This window comes from Aythya fuligula, chromosome 1, assembly GCF_009819795.1.
Source record: "Aythya fuligula isolate bAytFul2 chromosome 1, bAytFul2.pri, whole genome shotgun sequence".
NCBI lineage: Eukaryota > Metazoa > Chordata > Aves > Anseriformes > Anatidae > Aythya > Aythya fuligula.
This window is the reverse complement of record NC_045559.1, coordinates 6,568,487-6,588,136: the sequence shown is the minus strand read 5'-3', so window position 1 is coordinate 6,588,136 and position 19,650 is coordinate 6,568,487. Positions and strand designations below refer to the sequence as shown.

The 19,650-nt window shown below is 40.0% G+C and overlaps 1 protein-coding gene across 1 annotated transcript; it reads right to left on the bottom strand.

Annotated features, from left to right (window-relative positions):
* Positions 1 to 496: 496 nt before the first annotated feature.
* Positions 497 to 15,872, bottom strand: SEC61A2 (SEC61 translocon subunit alpha 2). The gene is made up of 12 exons (XM_032204962.1): positions 15,777 to 15,872; positions 14,632 to 14,699; positions 10,695 to 10,760; positions 8,937 to 9,015; positions 6,280 to 6,411; positions 6,026 to 6,135; positions 5,272 to 5,425; positions 4,191 to 4,351; positions 2,943 to 3,140; positions 2,529 to 2,720; positions 2,298 to 2,374; positions 497 to 1,608 (listed from the first exon to the last, which is right to left on the bottom strand). Exons 1-12 carry the CDS (start codon positions 15,781 to 15,783, stop codon positions 1,422 to 1,424), a joined length of 1,431 nt encoding a protein of 476 aa, XP_032060853.1. The 5' UTR covers positions 15,784 to 15,872; the 3' UTR covers positions 497 to 1,421.
* Between the last annotated feature and the right edge of the window lie 3,778 nt (positions 15,873 to 19,650).

Below are 19,650 nucleotides of genomic sequence, written 5' to 3'. Positions count from 1 at the left end.
TGACAGTTTATTTCAAGCTAATCACTTCTAGGTAAATCTGCCAAAAAACACCTCTTCAGTGCACAGTCACCTGCTTCTAATTATCTAAACAACCACCACAACTTAAAGGTTAGGGCCTAAAAGTCATCATAAGCCTATGATGATATCAGTCTTGCCTCTGAAACACATTTGGATGAGCATGCAGAAATAAGGAAGACTTTCCTAACTTAGAAATGAAGTAGAAACCTTCCTTAAGGTTCTACCTTCCAAAACAACTCCACAAAGTTACGTACAAGTGTGAAAGACAAAAGAAATCAAAATGGAAAATCAAAGGGGGAAAAAAAAAGTGATTAAGATTTTTTTTTCAGCATCCTTTATTATATTCTAGAGAAGAAAAAGGGTAAACAGGAAAAAAAAAAAAGGAGGCCTTACAGACCTACCTCCCTAACAAAGCCTGTTGGAAATTACTAAGAACTGCACATGAATTATGTATCTTGCACAGAAAAGAGACAGGAGAGAGCTTAATTAAATAAGTTTATTGTCTAACGTTTACACTTGTTACATTGCCGCTGCAAAGGGCGACAACATAAATAAATTTTCAGCAGGAACTCCACGTTCCCCCCCCCCCTTTCCCTTCTATGAACACTGCTTTAAGAACCAGGCCTTGCTCTTTAGACTCACGAAAGCAAAGTGGACATGAAGTTTCAGTGGCACAGTTTTCACAAGTACATGTTTCAAACAAAACTCTACCGGGCTGACTTGCCAGCGTGACAGCAGCTACCCCGCTGTCTCACGGGAAACCCAGGGCAAGAAACAGCAGTGCCCTGGTCCTCGTGATGCAGCAAATCCACCACCAAACCAGTGCACAGGTGAGATGAGTATCAGTCTCTGGTAAAAACATTTGCTCGCCCACCCTTAGAGCTAAAGGAAAGGTGCCTGGGTGGAGACACCGCAAAGGAATAATAAGGAGTGCTGAGGTCAGTGATGGGGAAATGCAAGTTAAAAAAGTATAAAAATTAAGGTAAAATACAGGCTACAAACCAATTTCATTAAGAATACTGACACGTGGCAATCTGAATGGAGATCTTTTTTTTCCTATTAAGGACTGGGAAATAAATTTAACATTTTAATACTGTGCAAAAATGTTTACCAACATCGAGCTGATACATTTTACCATCTCACTGTAGTGTTTCAACAGCAAGGTAGATGAATTGGTTTCCAGCATTACAGGCAACACTAGATATACTTAAACAAGATAATGTAAACTTTATTCTTAAGGCAGCTGGTACTGATGCTGCACACAGGCATGGCTCGATGCCCGTTATGGTAACGGGACAGGGAGCACTTTAAAACAAGTAAAAAGAAAAGAGCGTTATTGGACTAAGTGACGCATGTTGTCAAAATACTTTCCCTTTCACACAAACCATGAAATGTTTGGACATCTAGAAAAATAACGCGCCTACTCCTCCAACTTCAGCTTGTTCTTTTACAAATATTTCAAAGTACTGATAAATAATGGTGACTGCAAGCAGAATGCCAGTGCCCGACCCAATGGCTCCTAGGAAGTCAGCTAAAACCGAAAGGGCACCGATGCACAACCCACCAAATGCAGCTGCTGTCGGGATGTACCTGGAACAAAGGAAAGGATTTATCATGACATGTTTTCCTACAGGGATTCTAGCAAAACATCTCCTACTAAAAAAAAAAACAAGAATATTTAGGGACGAGTTTAGCATTGCAATTGCAACTCTGCCATTACATCTTATGATCTTCTAAATCATATTTGCACAGCGTAGGAACTAAAATAAATATTCACTGACAGGAAAGCTGCATAAGTAATTGACCACTGGCAAAGCTTTTTAGTTAACAGGGTAACTTTTTCTCATTATATGAATACTTTGTAACCTCCACAGGACTGAAACCAATGACTTAAACATGCAGGGAGGAACCCGCCTTGCAATCCACACCTGCACGCTTCGCTTACTGCATCAAGTACCACTTCTGTAGCATCACCTTAGTTCAGAAATGGTAAATTAAACACCTGGGAAAATCAAGGTTTCTCCCTTTTAAAAAACATAGAAGAGATTCAACCCAAATTCCCTCCTTACTCTGCTTACACAAAAGACGCTACGGGTTAATCTCTCACCTACTGCTGTATACATCTTTTGCATTACTGGGACAGCTGACTGGGAAGGATCTTGACATTTGTACTGGAAACAATCCCGGATTTTTCCAAGCGTATCTGCTCTAGCTGACACTTCCCCAGCACTTGTGCCCACCCAGCAGAGCAGCACAGCTGGAGGTCAGCATTTCCTCACCTGTTAAGCTCGTGAACCATTGAAGTGTCCCTGTGGCCTCTCATCACCATTTGCTGCTCTTTGAGTTGCTTGGCAACCTGCGGAAACATGGTTTTATGAACCTGCTGCAGCATTTCACAATCATCTGGTGTTTAGTCAGAGCAATAACCGATCAGTTAGGAGCTGGTCGGTTCTAAATTAGAGGCAGTGTTTGAAAATACAATCATTAGGCACGTTTAGCAGAACACCTACGTCTTTTGCCGATGAACCAGACACCTCAATCCAAGTCTTGGAGAAGAACGCACAGGATCCCAACATAAAAATTATATAAACTATGACATGGACGGGATCCTCAAATATTGCACCCATGGATTCTGGAGGGGACAAGTAGTAGCACAGGCCACCAACAGGGTAAGAACGAGCAGGGCCACCGCCACTGACATCCTGTGAGAGGGGAAGAAAAGAAGCAATTAGTTCTCCCAGACCTCACCTTCCTATCCTGTGTTTACAGAGGAATTCCTCTTCTAAGTTTAAAACAGCTTTTCCCTACAAATGTTAGGAAATAAGCATTCCAGTTTTCTGCTGGTTAAATATCCAAATCTCACCATGAAGTAAAATAGATATATATTTATATATAATAATTATTTTAAGTGATAAAATACTTACTGCCCACTGTCCTAATAAGTTCACCAAGAAGTTGCCACTAAAACGAACAGACAACATCTGGGAAATAACATAGAGGTTCGAAACTAAGGCAGACTGCAGAATGATGGGAATGTTGGAGGTATAAAAGAGCTTGATAGGGTAGCTGCTGTACTGTCCACGATACCGTGCAGACTTGATAGGTAAATCAACACGAAAGCCCTGCAAGGAGGAATACAAATGCATCGAGTTTATTTCTAAGATAAAAATTATTCCTAGTGTGCCTAAAAGCTATCCCTGAAGATATCTGCTAGATAAACAAGGAGTGCAAACTCGAGGACAGTAAAGCCCAAAGGCTTTCAGCTGCAGCCTGCGTTACAGATTTTAGGGATTTGTAAGTGTTACTGCTTGGTCGCGTTACATTCTTTTTATATAAACATTCTCTCTCCAATGCTAAGTAACATTCCTCTAAAACTCACTTACTTTATAAAATATGGTTTGATAAAACCCTTTAATGGCTTTTAACTTAATTGGTGAGTACCAGGAGACTTACATTTGCAAGCCCAGACCTCTCTTTTCTGGGGTGGGCTCCTATCTCAGTAGGCCCCAAAAAGCCACATTAATTTGAAAACCACAGAATTCAAGATTTTTTTGCCAGCACTCACTCTCAACAGCTTGAAAAACATCACGTTTTGGACACACCACAAAACCAAACCAAACCAAAAAAACCCTATGGGTCTACTTCAGTATCCATTTTAGCAAATACTCATGTTTAAAAATAAACAGCTAAGTATTTCAAGAAAATCTTGGGGAAGTGGGAGTGCAGGGGAGAACACGACGCAATAAGCTATCTGTTAATTACACAGTCATTTCCTGAACAAATCTGTATCATGCACGCCCCAAAGAAGCAAGGTTCTCTAGCTGTGGCCAAAAGCATTACTTTTTACCTCAAGTATGAATATCATGCGCATTTCTTGTATGATACAAGCACTGCACAAGTACTCTAATAGGCTGTATGGCATCCAACAGAATGTGAAATCACATCACTGCCTGCGTACAGGTATAAAGTTTAACAGCTGTACTGTCACAGAGGCACGGTACAGTACTGAAGTATCACTATTCAAATAAAAAGAATTCCTTACTCAAAGCTAAGATAACTCAGTTATTGTTGTTTTGCTTTTTTTTTTCCCCCCAGCGACTGCACTCTCTGGAGTCCAAGCACTTCAACCTATGCAGTTTCACAGAGCGACTATGAGAAATTTCTTATTTTACCTGAAAATATATGACAACAGCAAACACAAATACTGTAGCAATCAAATTCATGAGATTGGGCAAATTTTGTCTGTAAAAAGCCTCCCGCAAAGCACGGACTTTGTCGGTTCGCGTAGCCAGAAGGTGAAATAAAGCAATCACAGCACCCTCAAACTCCGTTCCTACAAAAAGCAAAAAAACAAAAGAAGTTTTGAACTGTACATTTAAAACAGATTTTAAAAAATCTTCACAGCTTTCCTCAGGGAATTTTAAAAGTGATATGCCTAAAATCAGATTCAATAGGACATAAATCCTGTTACAAGAAATGTATCACAATACAGTGTTCTAATTCACAGAAGGGAGAATAAGCAAGATTATTCTTGGTTTAAAAAAAAAAAAAAAGTATCACACAAAAGAATCTTTTTTTTCTTCTTTTTTCTTTCTTTCCTGGGGGTAGGATGAGGATTGGAAAGAAGAAATAATAAAAGAGGAGAAAAAAATAGCTTTAGAAAAGCAGTAATAAACCACGGCAGAGAGAAATACTGGAAGTCTGGTGAAAATGAGAGCTAACTAAAATTCTGGCTCAGAATTTCAGATAATTAACTAGATTTCATTAATCTAATTAACTTCCTGATGCAAACACAGGATGTATCCTGACTTGGTATTTCCAGAGTCTCTGGACAACCAGATATTGGCTGAAGAACAAACAGATGGCAGTCTCTGAAGACTCAAACAAGCTTTAAGTAATTTGGAGGCAATAACTGTAACAGTAACCTATAGCCACAAACAACAGTTGGATCAAAAACATCTCCCCTAACATACAGAATTTAATCTCTTGTCTATTTCTACAGACTAAATTATGCTAAAACAAGGCTATTGCAATTTGGAAATCTAAAATCTTCAGTCAAGGGGCTACAGCTCCCATCTTAACTAGTGGGATTCAAATCTGGAAAAGAAAACTTGCAGGTAATTAATCTTCTTGCAAGTCAGATAACATTCTTATCTTCAATGTTTGACTATTTTAGAAGCTACAGCTGATAAAGTATATATATAGTATAATGTGTTTCAGTGGATATATAGCTAGTTGTAATAGCACCCATACCTCTGCCAGTGTTGATGGTAGTGGGACTAAAAGCCTTCCAGACAATGGTTTCACAGATATTGGTAGCAATAAATAGGGAAATACCGGACCCCAACCCGTAGCCTTTCTGTAGCAACTCGTCTAACAGCAGCACAATCAAGCCAGCAACAAACAGCTGTGGGAAAAGAAACAAAACTGAGCAGAAACAAGAATAAATCAAGTTAGGAATTACATATTAATTACTTGCTTCTGTTATTTTCATCATGCTGGAAAGTGATCTTTAAGGGTTTTTTTAACCTAAATACCATTCATGCAGTATTTCTGCCCTCTCACGTACACACCTGCACATCTCACCTGGCAATAATCTCTGTGACTTTTCAACATTGACGCAAGCAAACGGACTACTCAGAAATTTTTTCTTCAATAAAGTATTTAAGTCTGAGAATCTACTGATTTGCTCTAAAGGATAGTGAAAGTTGAATCTTTACTCCTCTGTGGTACTGCACAGCAGCTGCTGCTTTCAAAGTCTACTAATTTCTACGTTTGGAATCAAGCAGCCACTCCTTATCTGAAACATTTATGATATTAATTATCCTGACTTTCTCCCCCTTGATGGAAGATAGAGGAATTTCTCATATACAGACAGCAGATATGAAGGATGATGCTTCCTGGTATTAAAAATAAATAAAAGGCAGACAGACATTGAAAGATTTTTTCTTCCAGCCATACTGCATCTAACCAGTTTAAGTTACACACCAAATAGCTCATTACAAACCTGAATTATAATAAGAAGACAAATCCCAGCACCCATTTCAGCAGGATCTCCATACATCCCAGTCATAACATAGACGATGGCTTGCCCGATGGTAATAATCATCCCAAATACTAGAACAGGAAAGAAAGCAAATCCTTTAAAAAAAATAATCTCCTGTATTGACCTACTGAAGAAATCTCACATCTAGTATCAGTTCAGCAGACTGCTTTCCAAATAAAATGATGTTCATTAATTTTAATCGGAGCAGCACTCACATTTCTGAGCCCCATTGAACAAGGCTCTGTCCTTTGGCGTATCACCAACTTCGATGATTTTTGCTCCAGCTAACAGCTGCATGATCAAACCAGATGTCACAATCGGGGAGATACCCAACTCCATCAGCGTACCTGACCAGGAAGAAAAAACAATTATATTACAATTTAAACACCTCTCCTAAAGGATTATTCACTTATATATATTAGGCCTGTTGAAAGACTTCTGACCTATAGGGAATGTTTCATAATCCTTCAAATGTATATTCCAGTACAGACATAACCAAAACAAAGACCGTCATCTTTCCACAAAAGAAGGGTGCTGTGTTAAAAATCTGCAAGTTTGAAGGCAGCATGACAAACCTATGCAGCTTTTCACCTTAAATATCTTTATGAAACCATGTGAATGCTATAGGTCCACAATGAAGCTTAGCAGGTTACAGAACTAGCTTTCTGACATGTCATGTCAAGGAACCTTTCACCAGAAACCATCTTCTCCTTGGTTGTTTATTCAGTCACTGCTTCAAATGTCACTTTTTGCAGAAGTTTAATTGGGAAGACCACAAGAAAGATGATGCAGATCCGCAGAGCCCGACAACAGCACTCTCAGATCTACTAACTCTAGTTAAGAGCACAGAAGTTTAGGACTAAACCAGTTCTTAACAGAACAAACACATCATTACGATGTTCCATGCTGCCACCTCACCTACTGGTGCAAGGAATCAACATTCAACTCCAGACAACTCAAACAGGAAAATACAACTTTGTAAAACACTAATTCTGCAACATATAGGTTTACGTTCCAGAAAATCTGCCTGTTTTCCCCCCAGCCACTTCGTTTGGTGTAATAAAAACTGAGGCATCGTAACATTGCTTACACCCTCAGTGCCGCACACACAATAACTGACCTACCACCATGTACTTGAATTCAGATATATTCTCAGCAAGGTCTTGTTTAACTACTGATATCTGCTGGAATTATATTACTTTGTGCTATGGGAGCAGAACTGAAGATACTCAAAGCAATTAAACTCAGGAAAATAACCCACCTTTTGCCTGTAAAATGTACTCTCTTGCCTATTCAAGAAACATCTTCCATATCACCTTTTTAGAACAAGAGTATTACAAAGAAACCATTTTTGAAATTTAATTTATCCTTCAGTTCATACCAGAAAATCTTCTCCAGTATGAAAATGCTGAAAGTTTATTAAAAAAAAAAATAGTAAAGCTGAAAACCTGGATGAAAATTAAGAAACAAACTACCAAGTGCTGAATCTTCCCACATTTCTCAAACTAGAACGTTAAATCTAAGGAGAAAAAAAGTTTGGATAAGGACAAACTTGACGAGTTTAATATTGAATTAAGCCAGACAAAATTACTTCTGAACTGTATTTTACACGAACAGTGAAAGCATATAAATAAAGCATGTTTTTTCTGACATTGTCATAATATCCACCGGAGAGATTAAAAGGAGAATCAATCAGCTCACAGTTTTTCATAATTCTGTATATTTAAGTGCAATTCTGCTCTTGCTTGTAGCACGGTAGCGTTCCATCATAAAACTACCAGAAAATTATTAATGAAAAAAAGTGTTTAGCTACTAGAGACTTGCAAAGTCTCAATAAGAATCAGTGACAGGAGATGCATGGTCTGTAAGGTCAGGAGGAAGGTCAAAGGAAGTAGGAACAGTATATTCATAGCTGATCAGACTAGAAGCTCATCCAATTTCACATCCCACCTCTGAAAAGGGCCCTTTCTCTAGGGGATGTATCAAGCTCTATTTCTCTTTTCCCATGCATATATTAGGAATTTGCTCTGGCAACTTCTGCTACTAATTGTTGTAGTATGTTGCTTAAAAATACCATGGGCTGCCCCTTCTCTTTTACACTAAGAGAAAAAAGTGCCTCTCCACACCTTATCAACTTTTTTATTAGAGATCAAGATCTTAATAACGATTTGGGAAAATTAGGATGTCAAAGCCTTTAGCCTTTTACCTGGCATCCTCCAAAGACATCTAGTCAGTTGACTTAAGTGAAAATTAACTTTCCCACTCCTGTTTTTGTTGCCTTCACAGTCTCTCTAGTCCTTTCTCAGCCAGTTATCATTCTGTTTGGGTAGCGACCTCATTTGTAGTCACACTTGCCAGGTCCTACATTTTAGATTTCTCACATTAGTTTAAATCTTTTATGTATTTGTTTGGGCTTAGTTTGTCTATTCTACAATAAATTACTTTGGGTTTACTAAACTATAAGCCTAATCATCTCTGCCCTTAGCTTTCCAGCCTATCAAATCACCCATAATGATTTATAATCACCCAAGGTGTTACGAGGCAAAACTGATTTGCACGCATAAGGTCTTTTCTTTCTTACCTGCAGGGGGAAAGACTTGGTGTTCCATACTTTTATCAGGAAAAGGCTTTGAAACAGAATCATCCCAAAAGTTGGGAGTCAAAATGAATCTCATTTACACATCAGAGGGGACCCCATTCCTAAGATGTATGTCTCAGGTATCAGTCAGTTATTCTGTGTGAAGAACCTTACAAAGTGTTTCCACTCAACATCTGGGTTCTACGAAATTTAACATCCACCCATTTTCTTCCCCAGTCTGTTTATACTGACAAAAAAAAAAAAAAAAACAGAGAAAAGAAATAATCTACTAACCCCTGTTTGACGCAAGAATGACTCGCATCCAATAGAAAGGATCTGCAGAATCTGATGACATGATTCCAAACAACGGTATCTGTCAGAGCACACAGCAGCATTAAACACATACACAAAGAAAGCTTCCATTAACCCAAGAATCTGAACTTGTAATGACTCAACTCTTACACTCTTTAATATATTTCTTTTTTTTTTTCTTCAATTAAACCAGAATGTACAATAACAGAGATCCTGAGACCATCTATTTTAATCCTCTAACTGGGGTATGACTCAGAGGACTATGCTATGGAACCTAAGACCCCTTCTGCAGGAAAAAAAAAACAGAACTCCCTAGAAAAAAAATGTCAGTGCACATAAGCTAGATTAGTAAAGGTGAAGATGCAAATGGCTGTCTTAGGCAGTTATGGAGTACTACAGCCCAGGTGGAGCAGGGAAAGGGGAAAAAAATAATAATAAGATAAATAGGTTAGATACCATGAATGATTAACAAAATGGAGGGGAAAAAAAACTACGTGATATTCCATTTCTTCCTTCAGCAAAACAATGGAACACACCGTAGCCAAACTTCTTTGAGAATACAGAAGAAAGGAAGGTCGTTGCTGTTTTTTGTTATTATTTTTTAAACATCCCTAAACAAAATTTATTTTCAGTACCAATTAAAGATCAAGCGTAAATTACAACATAAATATCCTCCTCCATCAAGTTTAAATATTCAAATTCTACAGCTGGGAATATGTTTTTAAAATACCCTATATGAAACTGTCAAAGTTAGCCACGTTTATAGAAAAAAATCTTAATTACGTATCTATTTAGCAGCTAGGAAGCACAGATAAACTACATATTCTTCTATCTCCAGTATCCTTCCTGCCTAGTCCACCCAAAAAGTAGATAGGTATGACAGCTGGGGTTTAGCCTTTCAACAGCCCTTCAGTGTTGTAAACATCCAAGTTATAAACTACTGCTACAGAGCCTGACCGGGATAGGCAAGTTCAAGATAATAAATAAATAAAGTATAACCTAAAAATTCTAGGCCTGAAGATATCTGGTTCATTCTAAATGATCTAAGAGGCCTAAAAGTTCTAAAAAATAAAATAAATCAAGTAATGCATGGATTTTCTGCAATATGTATTCTTTAACAAACAAAGCTATCTGTTCATAACCCTAGTGCAGGTTTCTAAGAACTCCTGCATTTATAAATATTAAGAATCATGTAAATGTTTACAAAGACCCTGGGGGAGGGAGGTTAGCTAACATCTTCAACAATATATTCAAAAACTCAAGTTCTAAATGTCAACTGAAACACCTCAGAAAAACATTTCCCTGCAATCTTTACAACTCATTAGTTTGTTCAAAAGGAATCAGGTAAAAACAGTCACTCCTGTTTCATTTTCAAACTTGTTACTGCTAAAATTTATATTTAGCTATGAACAAACAGTAAAGGATTCATAAACTTGCTGCTTAGGTTACTCAATGAATAATTATCTCTGCTGTTTACCCTGTAGCCAGTATCAGTATTGCATAGGACATTTCACTTTTAAAAAGTATTTCAGATTAAATAGAAAGCATTAGCTTCATAGAAATGAATAATAAAGACTATTTCTGAAATAGTCTTATTCATTTAAATGAACTTTAAATACTTAACCACAAAAAGACAGAACTGAAACTGACAGGTCAACATGAACAGAGAACGGCTCACATTTTTAGCATTCTACACACAGAATATCTCCTTTCTGAAACGCTGAAAATATCAACACCTACCTGGCAGCATACTAAGAAAATGAAGAGTGTGATAGCTGTCCATAACACCTTCTCTCTGAACTGGATCTGCAGAACAGATTGGGGACAGAGATTATTGTACTTGTTGTAGTCAGAATTTTCACTCCACCACCACATCAGTGCTGATCATCATTCAGAGTTAGATGTGAAGACATTGAGCCAGATGGCGTCATTTCTCATCAGAAATTATTTTTAATATGATTTCAGAGTTTTTAGAGACAGTCACGGGCTTCTGTGTAGTCAAAGAAAGCTTATATGGGATCTGGCAGACAGTGTGCCTGGTATTTGGTGAGCAGAACATGTTTTATATATAGTATCCTAATACAGGGGGTATTTACAGAAAAGCAGCAGCATGGCTAAAAACACGAACATACAAGAACAAACATGAAAGATTAATTAAAAAAAAAAAAAAACAAAACTTATCCACAGTGATTTTATCTCTAGGTTTCAACAGATTGGAGGCACAGTTTTGTAAAGCTGAGAATTAAGTGATTAAAAACCAGAAGAACCATTAGTTTTGGACAGGAATTCAAACCATTCAGAAGGCAGCTCGTCAGAAGGTGTCACAGGAAGCTTAAATTAACCATTGCGATCACAGACACAGACTACAACGCGACTTTAAAGGATCTTTTTCCCCTCTGAACTGTTTCTATCCATGCAGATTAGGTATAATTTTAAAAGATTGTCAGATTAATGATCATTGGTCACTAACATATTGAGGAGATTCTCATGGCCACAACTTTGAGGCAGAACACTGTAACTACTGCCAGGAGCAAGAAGAGAAGAATCACAAGGTTTCCATTTGAACCAGAGTTTATCTCAAAGCCTGAGAGAGAAAGAAAGCATTTGCAGAGACCAAGAGCGAGCTGAGATGCAGCGTTATGTTCAAATCCCCACCTCTCCTCCATGGACTGCAAACCCTGGGAGAAGTGTGTTCTCTGCAGACAAGAGCACAGCAGCTACTAAAACGAGACATGAACTAACATACGAGACAGACACAGCAGAAGTAAGAGATTTCTGCCTCCAACCACTGAATCTGCCTGTAGAGAAGTAACAAGAGAAAGGATTAGTGCCTAGTTTTATAGGCCCTGCGCACCCACAAACAAGAAGCTACAGACTGAGGCAGCCGTGCAGCTTCTCAAACAAAAACTCAGAAATAATCCGTATCTTTGTAAGTGAAGACATGCACTTACTTTGAAGCAAAATAATTCCAGTAATTTAATGTATTTACTGATCCAGACTCATTGCTAAAAGAGGCCAGATGCTAAAAATACACACAGTACAAAGTTAAAAAAAGAAAAATAGTGACAGCAGCAAATAAATCCAGTGTCTTGTGTTAGATTTTATGCAGCGCTGACCCACTTTACTAAGTGCTGTTTGAATTTTATACTTTAGCTTTTAAGTACAGACTTTTAAAACAAGAAAAACGAGCAGCACTATCTCTGCAGCCCAAACTTAGCTTCTGGGGTATCAGTCTCTTAAGCTGTGTAACTGCCCGGGCTCTCACTTTAACTATGGTGAACATGAGCATTAGAGAAATTCTGCAAGATTCAAATCACAGTTCATTCACAAGGAACAGTCTCTGTGATTCAAAAAGAAAAAAAAAAAAAAAAAAAAGAAAAAGAAGGCATCTGAATCTGCATGCCAAGAACAGCAAAATACCAACTGGTACCAAAATATTCCAGCCACAAATGATAACAAGCACAAAAAGAGTACATTTCATCATCTGATCAGATTCAACTGGACATTTTATTCCTTCGACATTTTTCTCACTTACAACCTGTGAAAATAAAGGGACTTGAGCATCATCATCTTGGTGTTCTGAACACTGTGTTCTACATCTTTGAAAAAAATCTGTGCATATCAGGGTAATACGAACAAATGCTACTAACTACAAAAAGCAGCACTTGCTTCTGGTAACCAGCTTGGCCTAACAACAAAAGCAACACTCCCCAGTGACAGCAACAGCCCACTTCCCGCCTCAAAAATAATGGAAAAATAGTTCAACGGGAGCACATCTGAATCAAAACTTCATCTTCACTGGACAATCAATACAAGCTAAGAGAAGAGGGCTTATTTTTTTATTTTTTTTTGAATCTTCATTTCTTGTCCTGGCCTTAACCAATCCACTAAAATCATTGCTAATTATGTTTGCCCGTAAGAGATCGCAAGCAAAAAATAAATAAAAAAGAATTAAGAGTTATACAGAGTGACCTAGGCCACTTAACAGACTAGACACGAGCAAGGAACATAATGTAAAATGCTCATATGACTCTTCAGTCTAGGAACGACGTTCCCAAGTATATTTTTCACTTCAAATCTGTACAAAGCTGGCAACTGAGAGTCATTGCCTAGACAGTGACCTAGATAGTGAAAGAGACAAAGTGACCCAAGCAGCAAGGACAGGAATTTCAGCACCTCCCTGGGCATCCTTCATCAGCTGATGGAGGACATGGACAAATAAAGTCTCTCTTCCTCTCTGGCACAGAGAAGGGTAGGAGAAAGCAGCCAAGAGAAAAATCACAACTGTTGCTGAGCTTTACAGAAACTGCAGTATCTGTAGATTTATCTTAGCTTCCCCTTCTCATCTACTTCGTTAGAAAAAATGGGACACACAGATATAACCAACCCATCAAAGATATGCCCTAAACCAGCACGAGAAGACTGCACAAAGGTTCACTGCTGCAGAAACAAAGCACTCATACTTTCTACGCAAAGCAGTTGCATCCTGATCTGAGCACAAGGTCTGGATCTGGAAACTCCTGCTCTAAAGATGCCTTTATCTGATTGATATCACTTGTTTGGAGGCCTGTCCTGAGAGGGAAAGATGTTGGGAATCAGCAAGGAATGACAGACAGGGTGAAGAGATGGAGTAAATCCCAATCTTCCTAAAAATCAGTCCCAAAGGGGGATAATTGGCAGTTTTTATCACATCATTTCCATCCAATCCAGCATATTCAGCTATGGTGATGGGAACCAACATCTCTTCATCCAGTCCTAAGCCTCAGGAATCTCTCATCAGTGTAAGAGGATTCTCTGTGATGGTATCATACTTGCAGCTATGTATTTTCTTTTAAAAATGAAAATCAACATTTAGCTTACCTAACATTCACTGGCATGAACATCCCATCAATTTGCTGCTCTAATTAGAACCTTTGTCACCTAGGCAATACCTGAGTGTTTGAGTATGAGAAGTAAAAAAAAACATTTTTTTTTTTGACAGGGCCATTCTTTCTGATCCTTCTGATCTGCAGAAATTAATTTTGATCTAGAAAATAGGCAGAGAAGTGGGTTTTAGGGCTATGGGAATAGGTAGATGAGCTGTAATGGAACTCAGTTTATTAGTTTCAAAACAAAGAGAAGTGTCACATCCAGTAGGTGAACAGGGAGCAATTATGTGAACTTTATCACAGATCACTTTCCCACCTCATCAAAGGGAAATGGTTATTGGAGTAGGAAACATTTTGTTTTGTAGAAAAGGAAGTACTAAATACAAGGTTCCTGAATTCCAGCACAGGCCTTTTAAAAGTAATACCTTAGCCAACTCAAAGCCTAGAAGTGTCACCAGGACTTAAAGCCAATACCAACAGTGTTATCCACAAGAAAAAAAGCTTCAAAACTCTGGTTTGGTATATTAACGTAGATCCCATCATAGGGAGCTGAAAGTAATAAAGTTAGTCTAGAGATAAGACATGAAACAAGATGAGTTAATACAATTACCAAGTGGAACAACTTATCAGAAGGCAGTTAAGATTTTATCATTCTGTTAATCTTTCACCTTAACATGGATTTCCTCTCCTCCAAAGAACCTGTCCTACTTTAGGGCCCACTGTCTGTGTTAGTATTGTAGTGTGGACTCGAATGGCACAACAGTCTTATCTATGAACCAATACAAATAAAAACATGATGTGGCACTCACCTTTCTTTCCGGCTTCTGGATTTCAGGTAAAACCGCACAGAAGGGCTTAATAACTTCCAGGAATTTAACTGGTACAGAAAAACACACCGAAAAAAGAATAAGAGGGAAAGAAAAAAAAAGAGTGAGAACAATTTATAAGGCAATTATTTCATCAACACGCACTCTAATTCGATGTCTGAAAAATAACTCCCTTTTCTTGAAGCTGTTGAAAAATGGGTAAATATGTGGAAGAGAATCCTTTTTTAACACAGATTTGGCCCATCCTCTACTCCTCTAATCATCTGAGGGGAGAAGTAACACTGGATATAGCACAAGAAGTGAACTAAATTATATTCTATTTCAAAATAAATGGAATATATTCCATATATATATAAATGGAATATATGTATTGGTCTGTGCCTGTTAAACACAGCAGCAAAGGATGCTAAAGAGTCCCTACCCAGAGACCAGTACCTTGTGGTTTACATGTGCATGTAGGTGGGAGAAAAGAAAAAAAATCACTCAAATATTTTTAGAAATCGTAACTTAAATCACTGCAACACCTATTCTGACCAGAACTTTGTGGGATTTTCCTTTAACTTTTGGTCCATCTCTGCTCACAACTTCTCCTTTAAAAACACAGAAAAGCTCAACAGTTTGAGCTCTCCTTCTGGAAAAAGAAAATAAATAAAAAAATAAAAAATAAATCCAGAATGTACAAAGGTGGGCAATTTCCCTGCCAAAACCTGCAGGGTATCGCCAGCCCCCCCCCCCCCCCCATACACACGCATTTTGGATCTCCACCAAAACCCACCAGCGGGCTCCCCTTCCACCAAACCGCACTCGTTACGCTGCGGAGCGAGGTTAGGCAGCTTTTTGGGTCGAAATCCCGTGATTTATGCTCACTTTCCCGGCTGGGCCACGCTTCTCCTTCACCCCCCTCACCGCTTATCCCACAGCCTGGCCTCACGCCCCACGGCGCGCGGGGGGGGGGGGGGGGGGGGCATAAAAACCCACCCTAAAAAAATCTCCGACCACCCTCGCCCTGTCGGTAGGTGCTACCGACGCCCCCCTTCGTCCTGCCCTGACCCCCCCCGGGCCATGTTCTCCCCTCAGGGGGGACAGCGAGGAGGATCCCCGCGGCCGCCCCCAGCCCCGCTACTCACTGCCCATGGCGGCGGCGGGGCCGGCGCTGCCTCAGCCGCTGTCACCGCCGCTCGCCCTCCCTCAGCCGCCGCCGTGACGTGAGGCCGGGCGCAGGGCTCCTCCCTGCTGGCATGGCGGCAGCCGCTCCTCCTCCTTCTCCTCCTTCTCCTCCTTTTTCTCCTCCTCCTCTCTCAGGAGCCAGGGGAAGGGGAGCGAAGCCTCTTCAGGTCCCGCTGGCGGCCGGGCTGAGGCGGCGGCGCCTCACGGCTGCCCCTCGCCGTCCGCCCCTTGAGGCGAGGAAGCTCCGGCGCTCGTTAATTATTGCTAATTATCCTAAGTTTTGGGATTGCTTTCCTCAGTGGCATGTTTACTAGGTCAAAGCAGTGCCCAACTGGTAAACGCAGCGGTTTGTTTTCTGAAGTGAGAGGCTGCTGCTTGCAGCCCAGCCTGGCTGCATCTCTCTGCTGGGTTATTAAAAAGAAATAAAGATTAGCGGTGTGTGTTCCTTTCTGTGTCTTACTGGTGTCCCCAGTCAACCACATCCCAGTTTGATAAAATCATGGGTATGTCCCAGTTTAATAATATTACGGGTACATTGGTAAACTGACCCTGAAATATGAGAATATCTGGAGTGGGAATGGGTATCACAGAAACCAGTATCAAATCCTTCTAAGGAGCTTTCTGTTACAGCAGGTGATGGTCTATAAAATGATGTTTATTAGAATTTATTGCAGGATTTATGTGTGATTTAAAGCATAAGTATTCATCATTAATTGGCCTTGTGTCTTACTTGTAGATGTCTGGGTTAATAGCTGAGCTCCAGGTAGCTTCTTGCAGTTAACCTGTGTTCAGATTTTTAGCCATGCTGACACAGTCCTTAAATTACAGGTCCTCACTCACAGCAAACCTCCATACCTGTAAGTTGCTGATCCCTGTTTTGATGATTGATAAAAGATCCAGGAGGTCTCCCCAATCTGTACTAACACAGATACACCACTGCAAGTATGCTGAAGAAATATCACGGCATCATCAACAACGGGTTCCCAGTGACTGAGGTTTAAAAAAAATGCAAATTTGTTTTCTTTGCTTGTTCCAAATGAATACTTCTGGGGTGTTCAAAATTGTAAGCCTTCAAATTTCAGACTACATTTATTTCAAATCTAAAATAACATCACTTACTAAAATATTTATTGTATTTATTTTCCTGATGTTTCTTCTTCTGTAACTGAGTTACCGCTGTCTTTAATGAAATGCTCGACCTAACATCTCTTTCCTTTGATGTCTTTTCTTCCAGTCTTGCAATTCCACCTGACAATCCTGAGCATGTGTCCTTGACTTGCACATTTCATCTTGCATGCTACAAGGTGCAAGTGCTGTAACACTTCCTCTCTTTCTAGTCAGTTGTTTGTTTGTTTTTTACTATCTAACAGCACATGAAGATTCATTTCTACTTTTTAAATGACCCAAAAGTTCTCATGTGGGTCCTACTGGGTCGTACTCTGTTACCCACTCACCCAACTTTCATTGTGTTTCATCTGGCACTTTCCTGAGCACAAACAGAAAACTCACTCCCATTGTCAGTCAGCACCCCCATCTGGCGCTTTCACAATTTCTCTTTTCTGAAATACTTTCAAATTGGGTAAATTCACAAGTGTATCACCACAGAAGCAGTAAAGGTGATCTCCATCAGACGTAAGCCCAAACGCCTCCTTCTCTGCCCAGGATTTTGTATAGAACTGGGTACCCAGCCTGAACACAGGGGCACTGAGGGCCTCTAAAGGCAACGAGTCCCAGCCTTGCAAAAGCAAACCAGCATTCGTGCAGGGTGAGCCAAGTCTGCACGCAGAGGCACGTAGAAAGAAAACAGCTTTGTGTGCATCCAAAAGCAGTGGGGGAAACGGTGTTAACATCTAACTCAGCAAGGGCTTTGTCTTGCTCCTTGTAGCTGTTGGCCATCACAAGAGAGCAGCATTTTGCAGACAAATCTGCATCAGCGACACCAAGAGAGCAGTGCCAAAGCTCTCTCTTCCTTACCCCAGCATCCCTGGGTGGCTACATGGCACAGCAGCACTGGGCTTGGGGACTGAGCAGCACTACAGTAATAGCTGTGTCTGAGCACTCAAGTGTCCTTTATTTGGCTAGATAAACCTGCACAGCCTGTGTGTGAGTGGTGCGTAACAAGGTCAGGTTCAGGAAATGGGACACTCAAAATGTTGGGTCTGTTCTTCCCTTTTGCGTGCTATCATAGTGAGAAAATGTGGCTTTATGTAACCATCAGTTTGGAGTCAAAGGTGATGTTTATGCTGTACAACTTTCTTAGCTACAGCTGCAGCCAAAGTAACGCTACTCTTCTGCCTCCTTTTGCTACTTACTGATACAGAGGTTCTTTGTGAGCAGAGTATGAGAGATAATTTGTACAAAAAGCACCAAGCACAACCACCGCCTGTTTGGACAAAGCCTCTGAAAAACTGAAGCACACACCCCAAGTATTCTGCTATATCCAAGCAAAATATAACCATATTTCTGTAAGAGTGCAGCTGCTGATATTACATATTTATGGTAAAAAACAGTAAGAAGTAAAGGACAGGCAGAGCTCCAGCTGTTCTCAGGAAATGGGATTTCTACATGGACGAGTACACCGCTCAGGGACCATGGAAAGAAATCCCTGGGCACTCAGAGCAGAAGTTTAAACCAGAATGTGTTTTGATTAGATAAAGCTATTCAGAATGCCTAAAAAGTTGTGAATTTTGCTACAGCAAAATGAAAGAAATATGACTTCATGTCACTGTGATGCGATAAAAAAGTTACATGAAACAGGCTACAGAACCGAGATTACAGAGGTTACTTCTGGGTCATATAGATGAATGAATGAATGAGTTAATTAGGGTACGATACCAAACTGTGCTTCAGAGCAGCTTTTGGGAGCTGTTCCCCCGGCCGTATTCTATTAGGTTAAACCCCACTTGCCTCTTCAAAAAGGTGTTTTGTGCACAGTGGCTTTGGTTTATACAGGCATGCTCCCCCAAACAACTTTGGGAGACATGGGGAGGTGCCAAACTCACACTGCCACTGAGACCATAAAAGACAAAATGCTGGGGAAAATACTGTGGTGATGGGAGCGCTGCCTTGGGACAGTCAACACTGAGGGCAGCTTTTGCCTCCTTTTGCCATTTGTCTTCATTATTCTCCTGCTTAAAGTCAACGTTGTGCTCATTTATCTCTTGCTTCCCAATACTGATTTCTTGCTTTTCCCCAGCTGGCAACTGTGCTGAAACCTTCCCTCAGGGAGTGCTAAGGCTTTCCAGCCAGGAACTGCTGGGGTAGCATTTGGCTACAGAAATATCTCACCAGGTGGGAGTAGAGAGCAGTTTGGCAACTAGCAGGCAAAGGGCTTTTTTTTTTTTTTTTTTTTTTTTTTAGCATTTCTTCGAAACACGTAAAGTTGAAAAAGTCACACAAGCAGAAGGAAAAGGGCAGTGGTGTAACAGAGCCTTTAAGCCCCTACGAATCCCTTGTGAAGCTCTGGCTGACACTGACACTAGTCCTCTGAATGCAGAGATCCCACACATCGTAGAGGAAAGGAGAATGGTTCTGGGTGGAGGGAGATGTGTTTCAAGAGAAGCAGTGAGAAGGGGAAGTCTTGTGGTCACTCCTTGTTTATGGGGGCTCAGCAGAACTTGTTTTAGCATTGCTGTCACTCTCCTCTCCTGCTCACCTTGTCTTGTTGCTGGAACAGGGCTTCTCCAAAGCCAAAAAGGCCACGCGCCTAGAGGAGCTCTGGCTTTTTAACTGTTTATTATTTATTTTAGTGCCATATGAAGAATACTGTAAATTCTGATTTTCTGTGAAAAATAAAAGATTTGAAAAGGAACTAAGAAAAATCAAGACAGACAG